The sequence below is a fragment of the Phyllostomus discolor genome, chromosome 3 (assembly GCF_004126475.2).
Source record: "Phyllostomus discolor isolate MPI-MPIP mPhyDis1 chromosome 3, mPhyDis1.pri.v3, whole genome shotgun sequence".
In the NCBI taxonomy this organism is placed as follows: Eukaryota; Metazoa; Chordata; class Mammalia; order Chiroptera; family Phyllostomidae; genus Phyllostomus; species Phyllostomus discolor.
The window spans coordinates 206,426,137-206,453,701 of record NC_040905.2 but is presented as its reverse complement, the minus strand read 5'-3'; the positions used below and the strand labels follow the sequence as shown (position 1 = coordinate 206,453,701).

Here is a 27,565-nt window from a genome sequence, read left to right as displayed (position 1 = left end):
ACCTTGCACATAGGACAGTGACACCTCAGTCCCCACTTTCAAGTAGGCACCTTGGAACCTCACACAGTTCTCCCAAATGCCATCAGATGCCCTGTTGTATTTTCCTGAATCTCATCAATGATCTGAAATCCCTTTCCTTTCAAAGGCACTTTTACTTTTGGGAAAAGCCAGAAGTCACAGGGTGCCATATCTGGGGCTGAGTTACCTGGGTGATTTGATGTTTTGGCAAAAAACTCTGCACCCGATGTGATGCATGAGCAGGCGCACTGTTGCGACAAAGCTGCCAATCACCTGTTGCCTATAGCTGCAGCCTCGGAATCATTCACACAGTTTCTGTGGAGAATGTTCAAGCTTAACACAAAATTTGATGCAGATTTATTGATCTACTCGCTCAGTCATTTTGAATGCTACAGCCACACAGTGCACATGCTCACTCAGGGGTGTCTGCTGTCCTGTCTACTGTTCCCACTGACTAGTACAGTGAAGGCGTCATTGTTCATGCATGCGCATTCCAGTCCACTTACATACATTCTAGCTCTGTCCATTGAGAGGGGCTAAAAGCAATGAGCATACCTAGCACCCAGATCTTGGTTTCTAAGTATCAATAAAAGGGAGGAATCGTGACTCCTTGGACTACTGGTTGAATCTAGGACTGAGGTAGGAAAATGTGAGCCTGAGTAGGCCCTGACCAGGTTGCTCAGTTGGTGGAGTGTCACCTTGATAGGCCAAGGTTGCAGGTTTGATCCCCAGTCAGGGCACATACAAGAAGCAACCAGTGAACGTATAAGTAAGTGGAACAACAGATATCACTGTCTCTGTCTCTCTCCCTCTCTCCCCACCTTCCTTTCTCCCTAGAAATCAACAAATTAAAAAAAAAAAAGATGAGCCTGGATCAGTTTGTGGTGCCAGAAAGTGTTATATATTTTTTAAAAAAGAAAGAAAAAGAAGAAACGAGGGAAATAGAACATTAGAAGTCCAGTTAGAGCTGCTGTAGATAAGATCCATTGGTACACGCCAAAATATAGAGGGCATGCCAAAATATAGAGGGCAATGTTTGCATAGTCTCAGAGTATTTCGGAATTACAAAGAGAAAAATAAATTTTGGTAGAGAATTCTGATAGATACCACTTTAGCCAAGTAATCAGGGTAACATCGCCAGTGTGCTGACATTGACATCATGTGACCCCCCCCCATGTATAAATAGATAGATCTAGATATTTCTGTGTATACACAAACATATACATAGGCATACACACACAGGGATAGGCTCATTTCAATCTAATCTTGAGAAAACAGAGAAGCTCAAATGGAAAGACATTTAAAATAACTTGCATTCTACAAAACACTCTCTCAGAAAGTGTCAAAGTCACAGAAGACCAGGAGAGACTTAAGAAACTGTCACAGATGGGAGGAGACTGTGGAGACATGACAACTCCGTGCTCTGTGGATCCCAGGTTGGGTTCCAGAACAGAGAAAAGACATTCAGTGAAACTGGGGGAGACGGAAGGTCTGTAACTTTAGTTAATAACAATAGTATTGTACCAAAGTTCATTTAGTGTTTGGTGAGCGGCCTTTGGTTTCGTAAGATGTTAACAGAAGGGGAAGCTGGGAGTAAGGTATGTGGAAATTCTCTCCACCATTTTTTAAACTCCTCTGTAAGTTTAAACTTCCCTTAAAATTTAAACGTTAATTAAAAAATGCAGCTGCCATGTATGAGTCAGCCTTGTGTTGTTCACCATTTCTGGACATAAATATCTTTTCAGACCTGAAAGTTGGCTGTTTATGAAATGAATTAGCAAGACATTGAGCGAGATTTAAATAGGGCCGTGAGTGGAGCCTGGGCCCTGTGTGTCCGTCCGCGTTGCTCACCCCGTGCTCTGAACACACACTCCTCGCTGTCTTACCGTTTACAGGATGGAGGGGCGCCTTGGGGTGGTTGTCCAGGCCCTACCGATTCTGGCCTCAGCCGCTTCCTCCCTTCCTTTTTCTCCCTGCTGCTCCCCACACGCAGTCCTCACTCCGTCCCAGCTCGCCAGCCCCGGGATATTTCCACTGGGGGGATTGTGTATATGGGATTTTCTCTTCCTGGAGTATTCTATCCCCTCTTCTTCACCCTGCCGTATATGCTTTTTAAATTTTTTGGAGGCTCAGCTTCTATGTATGGCGTCCTCTAAGAAGCCTCCTCTGATACCCTCCTCCTACCAGGTGATCCTGCGCCTCAGCAGCCCCTTGTCTCCCTCTGCCCTTAGCCCTGGTCACCTGTGCTGTCTCTGTCTGTCATTTTGTCTGCCCCTCCCCCCACCCTCGTTTGCAGACAACGAGCCCCTCAAGGACTCAGACCAAGTCCTACTTTCTCTGTGTCCCTCAGCAGATAACGCAGTTAAGGTAGGGTACACTGTGGTGCGGGGCCTGGGCAGGAAGTGGGATGGGAGAAATAAAATAGTCCCCTCCTTAATTGCAGGAGGTATGTCCTAGCACCACCCCCAGTAGATGCTTGAAAACCATGGCTAATACTAAACCCTACAAGGGAGGAGCTTTAAAAAAAAACCACAAAATTATCTTCTGGAGGGCGGGCCCCTTGTAGTACAGGCTTCCCCCACTAGGTGGGTGCTCTAGGAACCCATCTGTATCAGTGCACCAGCTGGTGTTATGAGAGGCTGCATTTGGCTTCAGTGAATTTTTTTTAAGACTCTTGCCATGCGTTTGCCCATTTCGTGATGGGTGATTTATGAGTGAGTGCACCTGCCCACACAGAGCTGAGTGGTCAGCAGTTGTTGACCAGAACTGATCCCCATGCCCCACCCTCCCTGTTCACCTGATCTTGCCCTGAGCAACTTTTTTTGTTTGTTTGTTTCCCCTGATGGAAAAAGTCCTCAAAGGGAGTTGTTTTGCTGATGTGGAAGAGGTGAAACAAAAAGTGGCAGAAGCACTAAAAAGGCATCAAAACCAATGAGTTCAAAAACTGTTTTTAGCAGTGGAAAAAACATCTCAATGGGTATTTTGCCTCTTTCAGTCCCAGGCACTTTGAGAACTGTGGCCTTGGGTGTAGATATAGCCAAGTCCAAGAACCACACCACGCACAGCCAGTCCCCCAAATGGTACAGAAATGGCATCAAGACACCCCGATCACAAAGATCTGAGTCTCTCGAGGGGGTAGACCCCAAGTTCCTGGGGAACATGCACTTTGCCAAGAAGCACAACAAGAAGGGCCTGAAGAACATGCAGGCCAACCACGCCCAGGCCATGAGCGCACGTACTGGGGCTATCAAGGCCCTGGTCAAGTCCAAGGAGGTCAAGCCCAAGATCCCAAAGGGCAGCAGCTGCAAGCTCAATCGACTTGCTTACATGGCTCACCCCAAGCTGGGGAAACATGCTCGTGCCTGCATTGCCAAGGGTCTCTGGCTCTACAAAGGCCAAGGCCAAGGCCCAGGCCCAGGCCCAAACCCAGGCCCAAACCAAGCCCCAGGCTGCAGATGCAGCTCCAGCTCAGGCTCCCAAAGGTGCCCAGGCCCCTGCAAAGGCTCCATAGTAGAGGCCTCTGTCTGCCGATGTGAGGACAGGAGGACTGGTGTGCCCCCAGGGCTGGGGCCCTCCTGTGGTGTTTGGGCAAATAAACCTGAGTTGAGGCAGGGCAAAAAAAAAAAAGGTATATTGCATCGGATGGAGAGTGCTTTGAAGGTGACTGCAATTTAAACATGTGAGAGTAAATACACATTTTTTTACTAGATTAATTCCAGGACTTTTTTTGTGGTCTCTTCTTATACGTACTGTGTTTTTTTTATACATACATACCTATGATAAGGTTTAGTTTATAGATTAGGAAAGTAAGAGATCAACATTAATTAATAACGACTAATAATGTAGAATATGTATAACAACATGCTATAATAAAAGTTTTGTGAATGTGGCCTGGGTTTCTCTTTCTCATAACCAAGGTGGCCAGTGGGTGGAGGGTGACGAGTGGGTGGATAGCGTACAGAGTGTGGGTGCGCTGGACAGAGGGATGGTTCCCATCGGGGCAGGGCTGCACAAAGTTTCATTACACTGCCCGTAACGGTACGCTGTTCAAAACTTACGCATTGTTGATCTGGAGTTTTCCATTTAATATTTTCTGACTACGACCGCGGAGAGCAAAACCACAGACAAGGGGACTGCTACACTGTAAAATCTTCAGAGGCAAGAGGAAGCTACACTGAGCCTCATGGAGGAATTCATGTCAGTTAAGTCATTATGTGGAAAATGTAGAATTCCCTTAACTTGGTTGTCTCATAACTTCCTAGTTAACTAGTTGGAATTTCTAAAAGGGTTAAGGAGGGCTTCCTGGAGAAGGTTCACGTTTGTAGAATGGTGTTGTGAGACGGGGATCTTGTGGCATCGCCGTATCACTGACCCAGGATAAAGATGGAGCCCTGAGAAACCTCACAAACAGTCTTGAAGGAATAGAAGTTCAGGCTCCTTACAAACTTAAAGAGCCCTTTAAAAATGACCCCACCCCATCCCCCTTCTTGCCCTCTTTTCAGAGAGAGAGGGGGGAGTTACAGACATTCAAAGGGGGTTGCTTCTAACATAATCATAGTACTATTATCAAAAGTGGGGAATTTAACATGACATAATACTATTATCTAATTAGCAGATCTTATTCAAATTTTACTGATTATCGCAGCGTCCTTTAGAGCAAATCTAGGAGCCAACATGTCAAATTTAGTTTTTATGTCTCTTTAATCTTAATCTGAAGTCATTTCTCAGCCTTATTTTGTCTTTTATAACATTCTCAATTTTGAAGAAAACAAGTTGTTTATTTTGTAGACTATCCCTGGACTGAGTTTGTCAGCTTCTTCACGATGCGATCCAGGTTACGCATTGCTAGCAAGAAGTCCACGAAAGTGATGTGTCCCCTCAGTGCATTATCGCAGGAGCACATGGTCTAAGTCTGTCCCCTTATTCTTCATGTTAACTCGACGCGCTTGAGTAAGGTGATGCTGCCAGGGTTTTTCACTGTAAATTTTCTTTCTGAGTCAGGGCAGCAGCATGTAAGCAAAGCAGCATGGCATGTTCAAGGACTAACGAACAGTTCTCTGTGGGTGCGTACAGTGTAACATTTGTGGCAAGAGGTGAGGATGGAGAACCCCAGAGGAACCAGATCACAAGTGGTCTTAAGTGTAAAGCTAGGGAGCTCGGACTTAGCTCGTAGACCAGAGCGAGCCAGCAGTGGGTTTTGAGCAGGGCGTCGATGGAGTTAGCTTTGTGTCCTGCTAGTGTCTCTGGTTTCTGGATTCAGTTGGTTGCCCAGGCCTAAGTGAGGGATGGCAGATGCATGTGTTCCCGAGCAGAAGGAGTATTTGTGCTTCTCAGCAGATAGAAGAACCGTAACTGGTGCCGCTCTCTTCGGGTGGGACAGCAGCTGCAGCAGTCCATCCCTGTGCTCTGGTACCCAGAAGCCCTATGTTTGCTCGTTTCTTTTTAATCAGTTCACTACCGGAAAGACTGACTCTCAGCCCTGCTGAAACACTTGCCCTTAGCCCGGTGCAGCATCGCAGAACAAGCACAGCTTGAGAATCAGAAGAGCCAGATGGAAACCCCGGCTCTGTTGGCCCTTTCCTGAGTAACCGTGAACAAGTCCCTTGACCTCTCTGAGCTCCGTTTTCTTCATCTCTGAGCTGCATAGGATAATATTGATGTACACCTCCCAGGGTTGTTCTGAGGATCAAATGCGATAACCTGTGAGTCATCATAGGCTTTATAATGCGACCCAACTTTCTGTTTTAGCAGAGGCGCTGTGACCCGTTGTGGTGTTTCCCATACTTCAGGCAGTTTCATGCCGTCTTGACAGAGTCTACCGTCTCTGACTAAACCAGGACTGTTTACTTTTTATTTTTCTTTAAATCAATTTTTTTATAAAATGTTAATTGTCTTTTTTTTTAAAGGTTGTTAGTTTATTTTTAGAGAGGGGGAAGGGAGGGAGACAGAAGGAGAGAAACGTCGATGTGAAAAAGACACACTGATCAGTTGTCTCTCATACCCCGACTGGGCACCAAACTGGCAGCTTAGGCATGTGCCCTGGCTGGGAATCGAACCAGTGACCTTTTGAGCCACTTGAGTCAGGACAGAGTTAATTTTCAAAGGGAATTTTTTATCTCTTTGGTGAATGAAAAGTCAGTACTTTTTAGTACATGTTAAGATAAATGTATAATTAACGGTTTATCTGTGTACCGCCTAAAATTATGTCTTTCCGGTGGGATGCACACACTATAGGAAATACTAGTGCTGGCAAGAAGCTGGCCTTAGTCTGGTAGTCCGGGTTCCAACCCTGATCTTGCTGTTTAGTTTCTGTCACCCGAGGCAAAATAGTTCATTCATTTCTCTGGCCTTAGGTTCATCTGTTCAATGGGAGTGATACTGATACTTTCCTAGTGGGTGTATGAATGAGTTTGAGGGACAACATGAGCTTTTAAATACCAGCATAAGAAATTGTCAAGATGTAAGTCTTTGAAGCTTATGGCTCCTTAAACAAAGAGGAAAGCATGTCGAGTTCCTTCACCATCTCCAAGACGGTGAGAGGGAGATTTCACGTGAAATATATTCGGTGTTTTATATGCCAGTGGTCTTTGTTCTGTACCTGTGAGCCGAAGCAGAGGCAGGTGAGGTGTCGGTGTTGGGAACAGAAGTGCCTGAAGACTGCCATTGCCCCTGGGACAGCAGAGAAGGAATTAAGGCTTTTCCAGGACTTGAAATTAAGCTGAGAGAGAGCTCCCAGACAGTCAGGCATGCTTCTACCCGGATGTAGGCTGTGTATTTTTCTTCCTCCAAATTCACAGCAGTCTTGTAAAAAAGACTGTGTTGACTTCATTTCACAGATGAAGCTACTAAGACTCTAGCAAAGTTGAGAATTGAACCTTGGTTTCTTTTAACTTCTGTGTTTGGAGAAGAGGGGCCGGAGAGGGGGAAGGATTAGTTACTGAGTACGCACGTACTTTATAAGCCAGGCTCTGTGCGTGGAGCTTTAGCTGTATTATTTTATATATAATCCTTACAATAACCCCACAAGACAGGTTGCAATAGCCCCTCTTTATTTTTCAGTAAATTTAATTTATTCTGAAGTTTTATTTATTCAGAGATATGAAGAAACTTGTCTGTAATTACACAGATGAGGCAGACACAGGATTTAGGCTCAAACTTACCTGATTCAGATATAATCTGAGGATACCACGACTGATGTCTGCTTTAAGGGGAATGAACTTCCTCCCAGCCTTTCAGTTATCACAGGAATCAAGTGTTACACCTGGAGCCCTCACCTTCTCAGGCAGCCAGCACTGCCCGAGGACTTTCTACATCTTCGTGGTAGTTTTTTTTCCAGTAGGTATATTCTAGCAAAGCTTGCTGTCATGTGATGCCTTCCAACTACCCTCTGCCGTGATCATCACGGATTTTTTAAAAATGCCAGCTTCACCTGCCCTCTTCCTTATCCTCAGGTTCCTCTGCTGAAGTCCATAGTTTCAGCCTGATATTCAAGGCTCTCTGTAATCCAGCCCGACCAGCCTCATCTCTTGCTGCGCTGCTCTGCACACGTGTGCTCGCGTGTACACACACGCATGCGCGTGCATGCACTCACCAGTTTGAGCCACTGGGGAATTCCCAGAAATAGTGCTCCATATTTACTTGCAACTCGCAGCTTTTCTGTGCCCTCGGTCTGGAGAGGCCTTTTTCTGTCTGCATAAATCCTGTTCATCTGTTAAGGTCAGTTCAGAAGTTGCCTTTCTAGAAAGCTTTGCCAAACACCAGAGCCTTTCTATAATTGCAAATCAAGAGCGTCTTTTCTGTGCCCCATATTAAGGGCTCCATAAACAATGAAAGCGATAGTATTAGTAGTTGTAATCCTTAGTGAGGCTGGTACTGTGTAAAGGATGCTTTTTACCGTTAGAGAATGCTGAACAACTTCGTACTTTCGTTGAATCACCTGAGTGGAAAATCAATGGTAAGGGAACTCCACCGACTGCCCTTGTAAGGAGCAGTGAATGAAGTCAATATTCTAATTTAAAATCAAACAAAAAACGCTGTTCTCTTCATTCTACAAATTAGACTCAAACTTTGACTGGAAATAAAAAATATGTAACAACATACTCTTTCTATTCCTCTCCTTCAATTACCGGCCTTCAGCTGCATTATCCTGGTGGGATATGTGTGACTGTGGGGCTGTTAATGCTGTCTCCTGAGCTGAGCACACTGAATGCACAGTGTGGGTAGTGTGTACCTAGCACCTTGGGGACCCAAAAGTATCTGCTGCCTATGAGGTGGCCTGGAATAATGGAAAGAATATGTGCTTTGAGGCCAAAAAGGCCTACGATTTACTCTCGGCTTCACCCATTACTACCTTGTGCTTTGGCCAAAGAAGTTCTCTTTTGGTGCCTAGCTTCCGTGAGCATGCTTCTGACTCTCTTGCTTATGTTTCCTTCCAGCAATCAGAGAAGACGGCATGCCTGGGGGCCGGAACAAGAGCATTGGGCCAGTCCAGGTGAGTTCTTGGCCTCACTCTGTATGATCCATCCCGGAAGCCCAGGGTTTTAGGTGCTTCTGTGGCTGCTCACCTTGATTCTCTCAACTGCTACTGGGACTGCTGGGTCATGTGGTACTTCTAGTTTTAATTTTTTTAATTGTCCATAGTTGTTTTTTTTTTTCATTGTTGTGCGGTTACAGTTGTCCCCACTTTCCCCCCCATTACTCTCTCCTGCCCTGTCTGCCCCCACCTCCCACATTCAGCTCTCTTGCCTGCCCCGCCCCCCGGTGTCACTGTCCATGGGTGCTTTATACGTGTTCCCTGGTGACCCTTCTGCTTCTTTGCCCAGTTATCCCCCTCTCTCCTCCCCTTTGGTTACTGTCAGTTTGTTCTTTATTTCCATGTCTCTGGTTATGTTTTGCTTACGTGTTTATTTTGTTGATTAGGTTCCACTTGTAGGTGAGATCATATGGTATTTGTCTTTTTTTAAGAAACGTCTATACTGTTTTTCATAATGGCCATACCATTTTACATTCCCACCGACAGTGCTCCAAGGTTCCCGTTTTCCACATCTTCTCCAGCATTTCTTTTCTGAGTTTTTTTTTTTCTTCCTGATAATGACTATCTTAATAGATGTGGAATGGTATCTCACTGTGACTTTGATTTGCATTTCCATGATAATTAGTCATGTTGAGCATCTTTTTATATACCTGTTGGCTGTTTATGTCTTTGAAGAAATGTCTATTCAAGTCATTTGACTTATTTTTTTTAATCCTCACACAAGGATATGTTTATTGATTTTAGAGAGAGGAGAAGGGAGAGAGAGAAACACTGATGGTGAGAGAGAGAGACATCAATTGGTTGCCTCCCATAGGCGCCCTGACTAGGAATCCAACCGGTAACTTTTGGTGTATGGACAGTGCTTCCACCAACTGAGCCACCTGGCCAGGGATTGATTGACCACTTTTTAATTAGGTTATTTATCTTTTTGTTATTGAGTTGCAGATTCCCTATGTATCTTGGATATTACCCTTTGTCAGATACATGGTTTACAAATATTTGCTCTCATTCTGTAGGGTGATTATTCATTTGGTTGATTGTATCCTTTGCTTTGTTGAAGTATATTAGTTAGATGTAATTCCATTTGTCTGTCTTTGCTCTTTTTGCTTGTGCTTTTGGTGTAATAGTCAACAAATCATTGCCAAAGCCCATGTCAAAAAAGCTTTTCCTTCTTGTATTTTTTTAGTTTTATATTTTTAGATCTTACATCTGATACCACTTGTTTAAGAGACTATTCTTTCCCCATTGTGTAGTCTTGGCATCTTTATCAAAGATCTTTTGACCGTATATGCATGAGTTTATTTGGGGGCTCTATGTTCTATTCCCTCGGTCCATGTGTCTGTCTGTATGCCAGTACCATACTGTTTTGATTACTCTAGCTTTGCAGTGTATTTTGAAATGAGGACCTATAAGGCCTCTAGCTATGTTGATTTTTCTCAGGATTGTTCTGGCTGGAGTTCTTTGTGCTTCCATAAAAATTTTAAGATTGTGTTTTCTATTTCTGCAAAAATACCATTGGAATTTTGGTAGGGATTTAGCATGGGCATTTTAACAGTCAATAGTAAGTCTTCCATGTGACACAGGATATTTTTCTGTTTACTTATGTTTTTAATTTCTTTCAGCAGTGTTTATTTCTTTTAACAGTGTGCAGGCTTTTAACCTCCTTAATTAAGTTTATTCCTAAGTATTTTATTCTTTTGATACTATTGTAAATGACATTGTTTTCTTAATTTCCTTTTTAGATAATACATTATTAGTGTAAAAATGCAACTGATTTTTGTATGTTGATTTTATATCCTGCAACTTGCTGAATTCTTTTATTAGTTCTGACTTTTTTGGTGGAATCTTTAGGGTTTTCTACTTACAATATAATGTCATCTGTTAACAGAGATCATTTTACTTCTTTCTTTCTGATTTAGATGTCTTTTATTTCTTTTTCTTGCCTGGTTGCCCTGCTAGGACTTCCAGTGCTGTGTTGAGTAGAAGTGTTAAGAGTGGGCATCCTTGCCTTGACCCTGACCTTCAAGGAAAAGGTTTCAGTTTTCACCGTTGCACATGGTATTCACCATGGACACGTACCCTGCCTGGCTCCCTGTGCACCTCTTGACTCTGGGCAGAGTTGAGGGAGCTGATGCTCAGAGAAGCCTGTTTCATCTGCCATTGCATTTGACTTACTGACACCACTGGGCATTTAATTTTCCTTTTAGTCCCTTACTGTTTCTAGGGTGTGTTAAAAAGAGAGCTGTGCTTGCCAAGTTCTTAATTGTGTTTATGCATAATTAAAAATAACAAGGAATATGCCCTGCCTGGTGTGGTTCAGTGGGTTAAGTGCTGGCCTGTGAACCAAAGGGTTGCCGGTTCGATTCCCAGTCAGGGCACATACATGGGTTGCAGGCCAGGTGCCCAATAGGGGGGATTCAAGAGGCAACCACACATTGATGTTTCTGTCCCTCTCTTTCTCCCTCTCTTCCCCTCTCTAAAAATAAATAAAATCTTTTTAAAAAATAACAAGGGATAGAATTTTCACTTATTGAGCACCTGTTGTATACCCACACTTTATAACTTTATCTTAGATTAACCTCCCAAGTCTCTCTGACTCAACCCTGCATATTTCTTTGCTCCGGCACCCTGTGAGGGAACCCTGGGCTATGAGGGAGGCGGCATTATCTCCATTGTCTCCTGCAGATAAGGAAGCTAAGGCTTAGAGAATTTGAGTGACTTGCCCAACAGTAAAAGTCCAGCTGGGAAACTGCAGGTGAGATTTGAACGCAGCTTCAAGCACTCTCAGCATGTCCCATCACCTACCTGTCCAGTGCATCAGTGATGTCCCAGTGTCCCACGGCACCCACGGGGAGAGACAGGTGCAGTCTGACTGGAGCGCCCAGCTGGAATAAGCGGATGCTACCAGGACTGGCCCTGTTCACCCAGCGCCAGTCACTCCACGCCCACCAGGCTCTGGTCTGCTCTCACCGCCGTCACTGAGGCCGCTGCCGTCAGGGCCTCAGTAGGTGTCTGGTAGTTGGGTGGCACCGTCTGTCTTCACATGACTTAAGAAGTGCAAACAGCAATTTCAGGGTTCTCGAGGCCCCTAAGATAACACACCTTTTATTTCCTTCCTTCCTTCCTTCCTTCCTTCCTTCCTTCCTTCCTTCCTTCCTTCCTTCCTTCCTTATTTATTTATTTATTGCTCTTGTGACTGAAGAAAGAAAGACATCGCCTTCGATTCAGTGTGTGGTCCAATCTGTTTAAGACCAGTCGCTCAACCTGTACACGAGTTAAATGTTTCTTGTTTCCCCTCCGATCCCTGTGCACTGGCTGCCTTTCAGTGCGGAATGCCTCCTATATTTATGACCGGAACAGCTCGGGGTTTCCTCACGGGCTCCTAGAGCAAAGAATCACGCAGGTTCGAGTCAGACAGACCCAGGAGACCATGTCCTCTCATCCTTCTCACAGGAACAGGGGATAACAGTGTGTCCGGCCTCCCCCCCCCCCGCCCCTCCACCCCCAGCACTCATGCTCGTCCTGCGTGCTGAGCGTAGCCAGCTGGGGTTAGTCACATTAGGGAGTGTTCGTTCCCTCCCTCTGTGGTGTAGTAGCTTAAGCACTGGACCGAACATTTGGATACTTTGGCCTCTTTCTCAAACTCAGGCCCAGACGTGGGCGTACAGTATGATCTTGGGCGAGTCAGTTCATTTATCTCGGCTTTCTTAACTCAGAAAATCTGTGTAAAGGTCTGTGGTCAGTAGTAAGTGAGCATTTGTTCATTTGTCCAACATGCATTTATTGAGCACTTTTTAAGAAATCTTCTCATGGCCTTAGGTCTCATAGAGGATATTTTTATTTTTATGATTCATTACTATAAATGTTATAAAATAGCATTAACAATGAATATTTTCAGCCTTCCATAATTATTGCTATGCACTAGGCTCTTTGCTAAACATGTGTTAATGTAGTAACTAATTTAATCCTCGGCATCAGTCCTATGAGATAGATACTATTATTCTCTCCACCACACATAGGAAGGAATTTAGGTTCAAAGAGTTAAATAACTTGCCTGGGGTTGTACAACTAGAAAGGGGTAGAGCCTGGATTAGAACAAAAGTGGTCTGACCCTAGAATTCAGACTCTTAACCATTATGCTATTCATCCTCTCTCTCAGTGCACAGAATCGAGTGGATAGAAATAGGACCTCAAATTTTGTCTAGGGAGTAATAGAAGGATTCGCAAAGAAAGTGACATTTGAACTGAGTCTTAAAGGGCAAGTAATAACTTATTATTGAAGAAGGGTGGTTTAGGAAAGAGTAGACTCAAGAACACAGAGCAGTCCTGAAGAACCTAGAGACCCCATGGCTTGAGAGGGGTAAGTGGGCAAGAGAAGTGCCGGAGTGAGCCACAGTGCTGGGAAGCAAGCAGCTGAGCTGTCTTAACTTAGCGAGAGACCTGGGGTACAGGGGTAGGGAGAAGGGTGTCTGGGTTTCTCTCCAGGGGGTGTGGGAATCTCCGTGTAAGTTCTCAGTCCTAAAAAAGGAACAGAGGACATCCTGAGCACCCAGTCTAACGTGTCAATTCTTTGTCAAAGATATCAGAGGAAGAGATTGAAAGGATCATGTCTGGGCAGGAATTTGAGGAAGAGGCCAATCACTGGAGCAACCATGGGGACAGCGACCACAGTTCCCCTGGGAACAGGGCTTCGGAGAGCAACCAGCCCTCGCCGGGCTCCACTCTGTCCTCCAGGTGAGCTTCAAGGCAAACCCGGCATCATGTAGAGGTCACTCGGATAGTAGACCCGCAAGGAACCCTCTGGGCTGGGTATTCCTGCTAGTCCGTCTCAGCAGTTGTGCTCCTGCTCCCTCAGTCTTTTGGGGTAGGGTCCAGGATGATGCAAAGCAGCACTTCGCAACTTGTTTTTGCTAAAGACCTTGAAAATGGCAGGTGTCTTCTGCAGACTGATAAAGCGCTGTAGCTGCTGTCCGTGCTTCACCGAACGGCGCAACATTTCAATTAGAGCTGTTTCCTCTCATTTACTTTATCACTGAAGTGAACAAGCCACACTGACAATGTCCAATTAAGTTATAATTTCTCTGCCTTGGCAGGAGTGAAGATTTTCACTTTATAAATTTTAGGAAACAGGAGAAACTTTTTAACCTAGTCAGAATTGCTGCTGTTATCATGGAATACCAGTTTGGAGACCCTGGGCTCAAGAATGGTAACTTAAGTTAGTTGTTAGGTGTGAAATAAAGCCATCAGCTACCAGAGAATGCTTTCTTTCCCCAGAAATCTTTCTTATAGAAAAGGGATCAACAAACTGTCTGTAAGGGCCAGGTAGCACATACTTTAGGCTTTGAAGGTCTGTGGTCTAGGGCTCAACTACTGAGCTCTGCCACCACAGTGTGAAAAATAATCAGAGACAGGGTGTCAGGGACTGAGTGGCTGTGTTCCAGTGAGTCTTAAGTCACCGGAACGGGCCATGGGCCACGGTGTGCGGACTGATCCCCGTTACAGGAGTGCATCTAGGTAAACTTGTAGGATGGTTTTCTTTAATTGGTTGAGAGAAGCTAGATTTCTCCAAAAATAGGGAAGGAAGATAAGAATCTGCTTTTTTCTTCATGTTTCATTATAACCTATACCCATTCGGTTCCTTAGTTTGTTCCGTCCTTTGAACGTATAGGGAGTTGTTGCCACATGCCAGATTTTTTTTTCTAAGTACTAGATTTGTTTTGTGGCCTGGTGAGGCACTTAGCCTGTCCGAGCCTTAGTTTTCTTAGCAGTAAAAAAAATAAAACACCCACCTTCGTCATCATAGTCTATGCATATCCACTAAAAGCCCTAAAAGCAGCACCCGTCTGAAGAATTCATCTAGCCAGTATTTATTCAGCATCTGCTCTGCCAGGTCTTGGGTGTCCGCTGGTAGACCATATATGTGCACACACCCACAGAGTCCCTGTCTAATAGGGGAGAGGTGCGTGTCACCGTTCGTTATGTCCCCGGCTTAATGAAGGCAGACGACGTGGCCGAAGAACACCTGAGCCACCTTCTGGCCCGTTTCCTCTGAGTAGGCAGCACCCCTGCCAGATCCTGCTTGACGTGAGACTTTTCTCTCCAGTAGGTCCGCGGAACTAAATGGATTCATGGCTTTCAGGGAGCAGTACATGGGGATGTCTGTGCCTCCTCATTATCAATACATACCGCACCTTTTCAGCTATTCCGCCCACTCGCCGCTTCTGCCCCCGCAAGCTCGCAGCCTGGATCCCCAGTCGTACAGCCTGATTCACCAGCTGGTGTCAGCCGAGGACCTGGAGCCCCTGGGCACGCCCATGTTGATCGAGGATGGGTGAGTGAGCCCTGCCCTGTTCGGCCCTTGCAGCTTCAAAGCGCTCCCCACCCCACACCCACCTCCATCCCTGGCTGCTTTATCACAGACTTCAGAGTACGTCAGGGATAGTGAGTGATGACTCAGCACCAGAGGGTAAGTCGGTGCTCATCTTTTGAAGTCAGTGGTCCCTTATTTTTCTCCTGCGCATCTTTTCTCATAGAGTTTGGGCTGCTAATCAATCCCTATGGAATTAGGAGAAAGGGCTTTTGTTTCTACTTGGGCCTAGGTAAGCCAAACCGTGGGGTGGATCTGGGCACTTCTGAGCCAGAGATGAGCTGTTATTCTGGGGATGACACACATCAGGTTTAGGCTCCTTAACAAGACGCCAAAGGCACTACCCGGTCGTAGGCTGCCTGCATCCCTAGCCAACGTGCCCATGGGGGCCTGGGGCCGTGTGTGCTGTGTGTGGGCCCGGTGGATGGAGGGAGTGCTCTTTCAGCCCTCTGTCGGCTTGGCCTGAGGAGATAATGGTCCGGTCTTCAGACCCATCCACTGCTGCACCCAGTACTCCTTTGGCCTGGAGCATGTGCCGCTGGAGTATTTCCGAGCTTTAGACCCCCCTATGAAGAGTACCCTCAGGTTTCTTAAGCTAGACTCCAATTTCAGAGAGAAAATTCAAATATCTACAAGAAGGCCACACAAAAGCTTTATAAATCTGGACACAGGGGTGAGAGGAAGAGTCACGCCAAGGGGCCTTGAGATCCAGCCCAGAGATGAGGAATGCCCTGCTCTTTGCATCCTGCAGTAGCTTACAAGGGCTGAGCAACTCTAACTCCAGTTCCTGAGCTGTCACCACCAGGGGGCGCAGTGAGAGCAGGAACAGCTTCCGAATGTGTTCTGTTCTTTTTCAGCCATTTGGCCCCAGGTTCATTTTTCTGCCAGTCCCTGTATTTGGTGGGCACCAGATCCCCCCATTGGAGCCCTCATTGCCAAAACAACTGCTGGAGTGACTGGGAATTTTCTCTAATGCATGAAGCACTAGTGGACACCAACTTTAAAAGCCATACTCCCTGATAACTGCACCAACTTCTAAGCCTCCTTTCTCCTTAGCAGCCCTTTCTCACCACACCCGCCTCTGCAGCCCTGAGGTTGCTGCTAGCTCCAGCCCGGCCCCTTTCTCAGACTGAACTGAAGGGCGCTGGAGCTCACTGCCAGAGCCCCTTTGTGCCCCTAGGGTTTTCCTCTCCCTGCGCCCCCACCCTCACCCTCTAGCTGCTGGAAGTGACTGGCCCCCGTCTCTGCCCTCTAGGTACTCTGTGACCCAGGCGGAGCTGTTTGCCCTGCTTTGCCGCCTGGCCGACGAGCTGCTCTTTAGGCAGATTGCCTGGATCAAGAAACTGCCTTTCTTCTGCGAGCTCTCAATCAAGGATTACACGTGCCTCCTGAGTTCCACATGGCAGGAATTAATTCTGCTCTCCTCCCTCACCGTTTACAGCAAGCAGATCTTTGGGGAGCTGGCTGACGTCACTGCCAAGTACTCGCCCTCTGATGAAGAACTACACAGGTGAGGACTGCTGGCTAAGGAGGCGTTCCCAAGCAACCAGACCATTGTCATCCCTGCAGGGCAGCAGGGTTGCCTGGCACTCCTGGGCATTAAAAGCCCTACTCTGCCACTGACTAGCTTTGTGACCTTGGTCAAGTCTCTGATCCTCGGGTTCTGAATTTATAAAATGGGATGGTAGCAGTACCAGTAACAAACGGGATAATAACAACCTCCCCAACAAGGCAGTTGTGAGAAGTAAATGATGTTGTGCAGTGAAGCTTAGCAGAGTGCTGAGCTGTTGTTTTTATCACTCCTGGATTTCTGAGGTAAGATGATGAATCTGGGAGAAACAGAAATCTAAACTTATCTTACAAAGTGAGGGGCTCCAGGATACAGTTTTACCGTCTGAGAACAAGGCCCGGGCTCGCTGTGGTGCACCTGCTGCGTTCCAGGCACTGGACTTAATACTTTATGATTGTCTTACTCGTTTAGCATAGCCTCCAGCACTATACGTATGGTTACGCCTGTATTATAGATGAGAAAACTAAAGTTCAGAGAGAGATCTGCCCTTGAGGGTTTTCGAGTTTGAGTCCAGAGCCTGGATTTGAACCTGTGCCTGCCCCACTGCATAGCCTTAGGCTCTTTTGCCACATGTGAGATACAGCGAGATGGTAGGAGCAGGGGTCTAGGAGACTGTGGTTCTCCTCACGGTTTCCTAGCAGACAGTCTCGTCCCAGCCGGCCGGCCGGCACCCTCCTGACCCCCCTGTGTAGGGCAGGTCCTCACTCACTCACTCACTCCGGAGACCGGGAGCACGTGGTGCCACCGGAGTCAGGACGGGTGACCTGCCGACACGACCTTTCTGGCTTACTGACTTAACCGTGTGAAGAGTAAAGCTTAAAGCAACATTTAAGTAGATATTTAGATAATTCACCTCTATTGGACAATATAAAATGGTGGGAAAATGGGGATTCCAGAGCACCGAGAAAGAGGGAAGAAGACACACACCCCGCAGTGAAAGCTGGAGAGGGTAGAATGCCCACGCTTTCCACACGGGACTGGGGTGTGCCCCCCTCTGGCACCCAGTCGCACGGCATCAAGACGAGCCGAGACTTCGGCTGAAAGCAAAGCTCCGAGACCCCCAAGGGCCCTGTGCTCCGCTGAGGGGAGGAGGAGTCTGGGTGTTGACTCTCTCCCCTGGTTTTCCAATGTTTCCCTTTGAGTGATGCCTACTGGCTTCGGGGTGATCTATACATGACAGTTTTGAACCCAGCTGACACTTTGTCCTGTAAACAGAGCTATCTGATTTTGCGAATGACCTAACCCCTTGTCTTGGGCCTCTAATTCATTGTTTCCATCAAATCCCTATCTCCTGCTCTGTAACTCGGGGCCGTCGGCGTGTTTGGATAGCAGTTAGCCGGCTCTAATATTGTCAGGGTTCGCAGAGCTGGCCCCGTGAGCCCGGCCTCCCTGTTTGTCTGGACTCTACCAGTGCACCCCGGGCTGCCTACAAAGTCAGCCTGTGGGTTTCACTCCCTCTGGAGTGACGGGTTTTCCGGGGCCTTCTACAGGCAGGTAGGGATCGCTGGTCATGCAGGGCTCTCCGTGGCTTTGAGCTTCATAAGGCACCCCATCCGCTGATCCAATTCCTTGTACCCCAAGAGCAAGGCAGAGCCCAGCAATAGCTGAGTAAGTGAGGAAAGGTACATTTCCTAGGGAGTTTCTTTACCAAGGAGAATCTGGAGCTGCATTGTCTAGTATAGTTGCCTTTAGCCTCAGGTGGCTTTTTTAATTTAATTAAAGTTAATTAGGACTGAAATTGCAAATCTTCATTTGCACTAGCCACATTTCACGTGCTCAGTAGCCACACGCACTTAGTGGTGGTTACATGTTGGACAGTGCAGATATACACTGTTTCCGTCATCACAGAAAGTTCTTCTGAACAAGTGGGACCCAAACACATGTTGCTGCTGAGCTCTCAGGTGAGTTCGGGGATAAGAGATAGATTAAGCCCTGGCTGGTGTGGCTCAGTGGATTGAGCGCAGGCTGCGACCAAAGGGTCGCAGGTTCGATTCCCAGTCAGAGCACATGTCTAGGTTGCGGGCCACGTCTCCAGTGGGGGCCACAAGAGAGGCAACCACACATTGATGTTTCTCTCTCTTCCCTTCTCTAAAAATAAATACATAAAATCTTAATGAAAGAAAGAAAGAGATTTATTGTTAGGACCCTTATTCAATTATGGAAGCCTTCAATGGAAAAATGCGAGGTAGACTTACCACGTTAGTGCTGATTCCATGCCCATCTCCTGGGCACTCACTGTGTGTTGGCGGGAGGGGTGTTGGGATGACAGACGATGCAGCCATGGTTTCCGACTCCGAGGTGAGAGTCCCTGTTCTTGGTTTAGGGCGTTGGGACACACGTAGGAGCAGGTACAGCCTACAGCCTGGGGTGGTGTTGGCGGCGGTGGAGGGGCATGTGGGGGACTCCAGGCATAGGCTGGGGAGTGAGCGCCTCTGCTTGCTTTATCAGGGAATGCTCGCCAGAGAGAAAAGATTTGAGCTGCATCTCGAAGGGGGATTTTTCTTGGTAGATTATAGAGAACAGGAGGAAGGCATGAGGGTAACACAAAGTCCTAGAAGCTGGAGATCTTGGATGGTTGCTTCGTGCAGGGAACTGAAAGCAGTCTGTGGAGTAGGGTACAGAGAGAATGCATCTGAGACAGAGAAATGAGCGGGGGGGCAGGTGACTGGAGAGAAAGGGACAGAAAAGACAAGTTGTGAAGGTGCTCAAATGCCTAGCCACAGATTTTGGATTTTATTGTGTAAGTAGTGTTACGCCCCAGGACACTGTTAAATGGAGTGGTTTCGCGGTCAGGTTGCGCTTCAGGAAGATCCCTGCAGCTGTAAAGCTCAGGGGGGATTGGCATGGGCACCGCCAGAGAGCGGCGGCTGGGGCGGAGGCTCTTCCACGAGGCCGGGGCCAGGCAGCACTGAGTTAGGAAAGGGCAAGGAGGTGAAGTCAGTGGGGCTTCAGTAGGCAGGCGAGTCGGAGGTGCTGCCAGGCAGGTGGGCACCTGTCTCTTAGCCAAGGTAATGGAGCCGGGGGAGAACAGGCTGAGAGGTGAGCCGCTCTGAATTTGATTGGAGCCGGCTGAGTCTGAGATGCGTGTGGAAGTGCCCAAGAGGTCAGAGGAAATGGACCCCTGAGAACCTCCGGAGTCCAGTTCGTCACTGTGAAGCAGTCCCCTCTCTTCTAGAGACCCAGGGCGTGGCGGAGTCTGTAACTGGCCGTAGCTCTTTCCTGCCTTGCCCGCTCCTGCACGATCCCGCTCCCCCAAGCGCCCTCACTTTTTCACAGCTCCTGAGTGCAAGTGAGTTCCTGCTGTCATGAAAGGGCTTTTCCCAGATGATGCATGGCCACCTCCTCTTCTCTTCCCCAATATTGAATCAAATTTATGGGGCCCATTTTCCTTAATCAGGCTGTTATCAGACAGTGAGCCGGGTGCATTTGATTTAAAGCAGATTGTAGCACCAGCCAGTGACTGCTCCTGGCCCTAATCAGGACTCCTTCACTCTCGGGAGGAGATGCCTTGCGCTAGATGGGCTTTAATGGGCCCTTGCTCCTCATGAGCATGGGCTGCCTTCCTGCCAGGTCTCTGGAAGTTTCCCTCCCAGCGCTCCTGCTCGTACCCTAGCTTTAATGTTTAGGAAACACAGTCTTTTCTCCTTTTTTTTTTTTTTTTTTTTTTTTTTTTTTGCTGTGGTAGTGGGAACGATGGTGCTGATGCTATTAATAATGATAGTTGGTAAGACTTATACATTGCTTATTGTGCCAGATTTCATCTTAAGTGCTTTACACACGCTATTTTAGTCCTCCCCGCCGCCCTGAGAGGCTGCACCACTGTCATCCCCGTTCCTCGGGGGAGGAGCACGAGGCTCGGAGAGGGGAAAACTCCAGGTTACAAAGCTGGAGAGAGATGGAGTTGAGGTTATTGCCTAGATCTCTTGTGCTCCAGACCCCGTTCCCTCCGCCATCACTCTGCACTGGACTCTTCGGCCCCCTCAGAAGTGGGGCTTCCTGGAGGAGGGGCCTGGAGCCACAGCCTCACCTCTCACCTTGGAGTCTCTGTGCGGTGCTGAGGTGGCGGCACCCTGAGGTTGGGGCTGGTGACTCCCTCTGAGCGTAAGCGCCTGTAGCTGAATGAAGAGGAGACAACTGGGCCTCTCAGCCCCCTTCGAGGCACATAACTTACACAGTGTCAGCTTCAGTTGCTGCCTGAATGGTCCAGTGCTTTGGGGGATCCTGGCAGGAATGTTTTCCTTGTCCTGGCGTGCTTGTGTAGCGGGAACCCAGAAGAAGAATGGGTGTGTTTGTCCAACTTTCTGGCTCTGAATGCTGATAATTTGTAGACGGGGAATACAGGGGCGTTGGAACTGTGGAGTGGGCAGATGTGGAGGAGGCACGGCTGCAGGAGAAAGCCGGCCCATGAAACAGAGAACAGTTTGTTTATCAAGGGGTGGGATGCGGGGTGTGGAGGAAAGCTTTGCAGTCAGGCCGTGGATACTGAGTGGGGGCTGCTGGGCTGGCTGCCATCCCCCCACCATCGCCTCGGGTCCATGATGGTAGCCTGTCCTAAGAAATTTGGAAAAGAGATACGTGCTTTCCCCGAGAGAAAAGGCAGAGCTGGGGCCACGCGCTCAGGCCAGGCACTTGGGAGCTCATTTGTGTCTCTCGGGTCAAGACTCAGCCAGGAATAAGGACGCCAGTCCTGGCTGGGGGGTCTGGCTGACAGCCACACACCTGCAGGTTCTGCAGTGCCAGAGCGAGCTCTTGGGCGAGAGGCTGCTGATTAAGGGAGACAGCGTTATCTTCGCTTGCTACACTGCTTGCTCAGCCACCAGACGACGGCACTGACACTGTTGCTCCGCCTACCCCACCCCTCCAAGCAGATACTGGAGGGAGTTTGCACTAAAGACCCTTTCCTCTCGAGAACAGAAGTAGCCAGCTGAGTCCTGTGATGAGGCGGGATCATCCCTCCCCGGGACACTGCCCCCTGCAGGTCTGGACACCACGGGAGCCTGCGGGGCAGCCCTGGGTCGGGCTTGGCCCGAGTCCCTGTGGGAATGCAGGGCCCCTGAGGTGCCCAGTGGTGGTAGCATGTGGGAGCCTCCCGCGCTTGCCGGTTAAGAGCAAGGCAGTCAGGGAGCGAGCAGTGTGGCGCTGAGAAGGCAACAGGCCTGGAAGTAGAACACATGGCTTAAACCTTGGCGCAGCACCATGCCTTTACTGGGCATTCCTGGGGAAGGCACCTCTTCTCCTGCCTCACCCTTAACCTGAGGCGACGTGACTGACCTCACAAGCTGCCAGGAGCGTCAAGTGGAAGAACACAGCAGGGGCCCAAGAAATAATAACCCGTCAGCCTTTGTTCCCACGTGTGAACAAAGGGGATTATATCACGTCCATTTGGGGGGTTTATGGGGAGTAGCCAGAGGAATAATGTATGTAGACTATTTAACAAAGTGCCTGGCGAGCAGCAAACACTCAACCAATGGTGCAGTGGCTGATACGTTTATTTACAGTGGTTTTCCAATATAAATGTCTTATCAGCCAGCCTGGGAAAATATCATAAAGTTGTAAAAAGCCATTGGGCCAGGAGTAGAGAGAAGCAGAGTCAGCCATCAGACTTCCAGTCAGCTGACCAGAGAAGCCCCAGCTCAGGCCGACCGGGAGCCAGACCTTGAGGCCGAGGGCGGGAGCTCCAGCGGAAGGAGCTGTCACTGTGGCTCCCCCTGGTGCTCAAGAAGTCCAGGTGCCTCTGCCAGGCTCTCCCCGGGACCTTGCGAAGCCTACAAGGTCAATGCAGAAAGCAGTAGTACATGCACAGGGGTTCTGGACCCTATCTAGTGAGAGCCTTCTTGCCTGGCGTAGGGCTGTGCGATTATGTTCGGTACCCAGATCTGAACGCGGTCACCAGCAAGCAGCCCTGGGTTGAACACCTTCCCTGTGACTGAGCTGCACCTAAGACCTGTCTGGAGCTCTCCCTGGTCCACTCCTAGAAGGGGGAGACTAGGCTTGGCCCCAGCTTTTATAAACTCCCACTTCCTCATTAAGCTTTTAGCTCGTTGGTTTGGTGATATTTCCATCTCTGTTATGAGACATTCCCCGCTATTACCCAGAATATTAGTCCCCTGGCCTGGTGCTCTTCTGCCTAAAAACTTGGTCTTTCCTCAAGGAGCTTACTTCTAACCCAAAGAAAGGAGCATTGAGCCTTCTCTGCTGTGAGATGCCACCTTGGATACTGGGAAAACCAAGGCCTCCCTTGGGGAATTAGCCCCAGATCCCAGTTCTAGCTCTGCCACCACCTAGCTGCATGCTAATGGGCCAGTCCCTTCTAGTCTTTGGACGTCGGGTTTCTTATCTGTACAGTGGTAATGATAGTCACCTACCCTTAGGAGAGAAGGTTCAATGAGATAATACACATAAAGTGCCCAGCACAGAGACTTTCATGTTTCCCTCCATCCCTAGCTGAAGTCAAGGATACCAGTAAAAATCTTCACCACGTAACTTCAGCCCTGCTGGAAACAGTGAACCTCAAAAACACAGTCAGCAGCTTTTTCTGCATTGTGGCAGAGGCTTGCATGGAGTCACCATGGCAGCTGCCACCGATACTGAAGCCGTACCTCTACAATAGCAGCATATTAATGATGTCATATTTTCCACATTCACATCCCAAACCTCCTTAGGAGCCCCTGTTGCCCCAAGCAGTCCAGCACTGTTATTGTACAGAGGAGGACCTCAAAGCTTAGAGGGGTCATATGACTTCCCCAGGGTCTCCATAGCTTTTATGTGATGGGACTGGCTTTCTGGTCAACCCTACCTGACCCTGGGCACAGCAGCTTGTGTGGGTTACCTGCCGGACCCCTTGACAAGCCGTGGATCCCCCTGTCCTTCACAGCCTGGGTTCCATCTCCCCCAGCCTCAGTCCGTTTCCTGTGTTAGATGCCATAGGGAGCTGTCAGAGGTCTCTGTCTTCCTGTCCCTGGCCTCTGCGGCTCTCAGAGCCCACGGTTCACAGCCCTGTCCATTCCCCAGATTCAGTGACGAAGGGATGGAGGTGATCGAGCGGCTCATCTACTTGTATCACAAGTTCCACCAGCTAAAGGTCAGCAACGAGGAGTATGCGTGCATGAAAGCAATTAACTTCTTAAATCAAGGTGAGTGGCCTGTTCTGCTGTGAATACTTCCCCTCACGTTTCACGCCCCCGCCCCTCGGGACTGTCACACAGAATGTGGCACGCCGCGTGGGTGCCAGGCTTGGAAGGCCTGTGCTTCCCTCATCGTCATTGGTGCAGGGCACGCTTTGGGTTTCTTCTTCAAACGCAAATGCCACAGTCTCTATAACTCATAGCGGAAGAAAGAGGATTCGCTTTGTTTAGTCAGTTTCAATGCATTTAAACGCAGACATCAAGGACAGTACATGCGTCATTTAAAATGTGTACCGAGTTTACCAGTGACTGAAGAAGAGCAGAGTGATGAAACTGTTGGAGATAAGCCTCTGTGACAGGCTGGCAGTGGTTCTGGCGGCCCCTGCAGGGCAGAGGGGGGTGCACGGAAGCTCACACGTGCACATCAAGTATGGCTTTTCATCAGAAGTGCACTGAACGGGATCCATGTGGAGTATTGCCTGCAACGTGGTGCTTGGTAGCAGCTGAGGACCAGAGTGAGAAGGAGAATTTGTATTTTTTTTCCCCAAAGTAGCATATGAGTGCTCTGCTTTTGGAGAACTGTTTTGCTGCCTGCAACATGAAAAGTGATCTGTCCCGTGTTCAGTTGCCTCGTCCAGAGGCTGTCAGTCCCCTCCTCTTTGCTTCTCCTCCCCCACAGTGGCCGAGCCTCCTCCTCCGGCTCCTGCACCATTCGTGCACTTATCTGGTCTTTTGTGTGCCTCCCCTAGGCCTGGGCCTGTGCTGAGGATTAAAGACACTGAGAAACAGATTCCAGGTCCCTGGTGTCAAGAAATACACTCTGGAGGCACGTAACACATTGCTTGAGCCTCAGATGAGGGGATGTCAGTAGCAACCACGTAGAAGAGGAGAAGTCTAAGTTGGGTCTCAAAGGCTGGGTGATATTTGTATATAGAACACCCAGACTCTGTGTATAAAAAAGGGGTAGGAGTGTGTGTGTTTGTGTGTAAGGAGATGAGAGAGAGAGAGAACTCTATATATTAATAGGAAGAAGTGGAGTGATGTCAGTAGTGTGAGCAGAAACACAGGAGACAATGGGAGTATATGAACAAGTATGAACATGTAGGTACCTGCAAAGGGCAAGTTTAAAGATACCGTGAAGGATAGAGTAGGAAAGGTAGATTATTCACTCGGTTAAGTGTTCCGCATCTACTGGTGCCTGTTTCGTATCGGAGCTGGGGGCTCCGTCCAGTGATTATCTTGTATCATTTTTTCCTTCTTTATCTGATTTTTCTTCCCTGATCTAGAACTCTGTTCCTCCGTGTCAGAAAGAGAAAAGATCCCCTATTGTAATAATGTTTAAGAACTCCCTGTTGAAATACGCACCTGTTCGAGGAGCTGGTGTTTCTTCCACAGTAGAAAGCCCCTCCCACTTCCCGTGTGGTTGTCTCCACAGATATCAGGGGTCTGACCAGCGCCTCGCAGCTGGAACAGCTGAACAAGCGATACTGGTACATCTGCCAGGACTTCACTGAATATAAGTACACGCACCAGCCCAACCGCTTTCCTGACCTCATGATGTGCTTACCTGAGATTCGGTATATTGCAGGTAACGTTCTGGGTGCCAGGTTTCCAGCTCTCTTGCCTTTCGTAGCTAGTGAAGAAAACAAGTCGAGCGGTGTTTCCAGGATGCTCGTTCCAAGCCCATGACCGAGCGCATAGAAGCAGTACTACCCTGGCCCTCAGGAAAATTAGGCTGCAACGAGAAGCTTGACTTTTCCTCGTAGAGAAGAGAATCTAGCATTTCCTCGGCACCCGTGGGGTGCGGGGCACTCTGTGGCTTTCGGCCACTTACCCTCAGGCCGACTCTCCGCGGGCCTGGTGTCGGCGATACCACGGCCACTCCATTGCCGGGGATGCCGGCTCAGAGCTTCTCGGCTTGGCCCTGGGTCCTGAACTGGGTGCTGTCAAAGAGTGGGTCTTGTTTTACGTGACTCGGTTTCAACTCAGTTTTAAAAATGAACCTCATTTCGTAGAATCACCCATAAGTTTGGAGGGGGGCTCGTTCATTTAAAGCAGTATCTTTAAAATAATTCCCCAGTCCTATGCTAGCAAAAGAATTTTTGTTGTTTTTTTCTGGTCTTGACTTCTGCTGAGCTGCTTGACATTTTAATAGGTCCATTTAAATATAGAATTCTAGTTTTAGTTATTTTTGCTCCCCTTGGTTTGGTGAAGATTGTTGTCCGTGGTTACCCAGCACTTGCTGAGGGGCAGCTCGGGCACGGAACCTCCGGACGGAGACTGTTCTCGTCAAATCGGGCGACACGATTTTGAAGGCAAAAAATTTTCAGTTTGACAAAGGAATTTGTATTCTACTTTTTGGGCCCAGAGTAATCTAGCAGATGTAAACTGGACCTCAGCTATTGGAATTTTGGGGGTGTTCTGATATTTATGTCTCAGCATTTTCAAAGTGACACCCTGCCAGATGAGATACTCATCACGTGGTCTTTGAAATAAAGGGAGGCCAGTAATTATACCCCCTGGCCAGAGCTGTGTTCTCCACCCTGGCAGCACCTGGAAACACCTGGGGAGCTTTTAAAAAATGTCCATGCTTGGGTTGCACCCCCTGAGATGGATCAGGATTTTGTTTGAACTCCCAGGTGACTCGAAGGCACTGTCGGGGAGAAGCAGCGCCCCCACATTCACAGCGGCTCTTAGTGCTCTGAGAAGTCCTCCCGTTCAGACACTGTGCGCCCTTCAGCCCTGAACTTCTCAGTGTGTTTGCCCCTGTGACACCCCCACCTCCTTTTTTCCTCAATACTTTTATTAACCCATTATACTACCATGAAAAGCAATTTTTATAGAACGCCGGTTAGAGAATCCATGGGGAAAAGAAGAAAACAGACATAAGTTTCTTGTGGTATTTGAGCTCTCAGAGGGCATCTAGGAACACTTCTCAGTTTCAGATTCCTCCTCGTCTGTAAAACGGAGATAGAAAGTAACATCTGTCACACAGAAGTATCGTGAGAATTAAATGAGATAATGCACTTCAACACCCAGCACAGAGTACGTACGTGTTCCCTGGATAATAGCAATGAGTGTAACCTGCGCCATCGCTGGGCGCCCTCGGGCAGCAGAGCGGGCCTGGGCGTCATGACCTCAGCCCAGTCTGCCTGTCTCTGTGGTGCTCCTGGCGCTTGCCTTGCCTGAGCCGCTCAGAGAGGCCGCACCCTCCTTCCTCCTGCCCAGAAAGAGGGGAACGCTGTTCGCTCTCCCACCAGCAGCCACTGCTAACCTTTTCCCCACCTGTTCCCAGGAAAAATGGTGAACGTACCCTTGGAGCAGCTGCCCCTCCTCTTTAAGGTGGTGCTGCATTCCTGCAAGACCAGCGTGGGCAAGGAGTGACCCGTCCCGGCGCCCTCCTCGGGCCAGCCGCGGAGCCGCGGGCGGGCAGGACGGGCTCCCGAAGCCAGAGCCAGAGACCAAGATGGAGGCCTCGGAGCAGCTCGGCCGGCCGCCTCCATAGCAGGAAGAGTTTTTGTTTGTTTGTCTGTTTTTTTAAGCTCATTTTTCTATATATTTATTTCACGACAGAGTTGAATGTATGGCCTTCAACACGATGCACATGCTTTTGTGTGAATGCAGCCGATGCATTTCCTTGCAGTTTACAGAATGTGAAGATGTTTAATGTTACAGTGTTGTCATTGTTTAAAGATAGTTCTTTTTTGTATTTTGAGGGAGGGTGGGATGGGGCTGAGATGACTGTTTCCATAAATGTTGACAAAGACGACTACCTCAGTGGAAAGGAGGGGTGCGACTGTCCCCGCTTTTCCCACCTGTTCTCCGCAGACTCGGACGTTTGTCTGTCAGAGAGCAACTGCCTTTTCTAGCCACAGAACTGCCAGGGAAAAAGCACACGCCGCGAAAGGGCCAAGAGGCGTGGGGAGGTTTGCGGAGCGGAGCGCAGCGGGCGA

General features: G+C 48.3%; 1 protein-coding gene across 5 annotated transcripts in view; it reads left to right on the top strand.

The window, feature by feature from the left end:
• The window catches only part of NR6A1 (nuclear receptor subfamily 6 group A member 1), a 198,024-nt gene extending 170,680 nt beyond the window's left edge, over positions 1–27,344 (top strand). For 2 of the 5 annotated variants that reach the window (XM_036022207.1, XM_036022210.1), the window contains 6 exons: positions 8,454–8,509; positions 13,131–13,285; positions 14,655–14,882; positions 16,174–16,428; positions 23,500–23,621; positions 25,048–25,447. In XM_036022207.1, the coding sequence (XP_035878100.1) occupies positions 8,454–8,509; positions 13,131–13,285; positions 14,655–14,882; positions 16,174–16,428; positions 23,500–23,621; positions 25,048–25,301 (1,070 nt within the window). In that variant the 3' untranslated portion in view covers positions 25,302–25,447. Of the gene's footprint in view, positions 1–8,453; positions 8,510–13,130; positions 13,286–14,654; positions 14,883–16,173; positions 16,429–23,499; positions 23,622–25,047; positions 25,448–26,907 lie in introns of those variants that run through there. The other 3 variants (XM_036022209.1, XM_028520470.2, XM_036022208.1) reach the window with 3 other exon arrangements.
• The last annotated feature ends 221 nt before the right edge of the window (positions 27,345–27,565 follow it).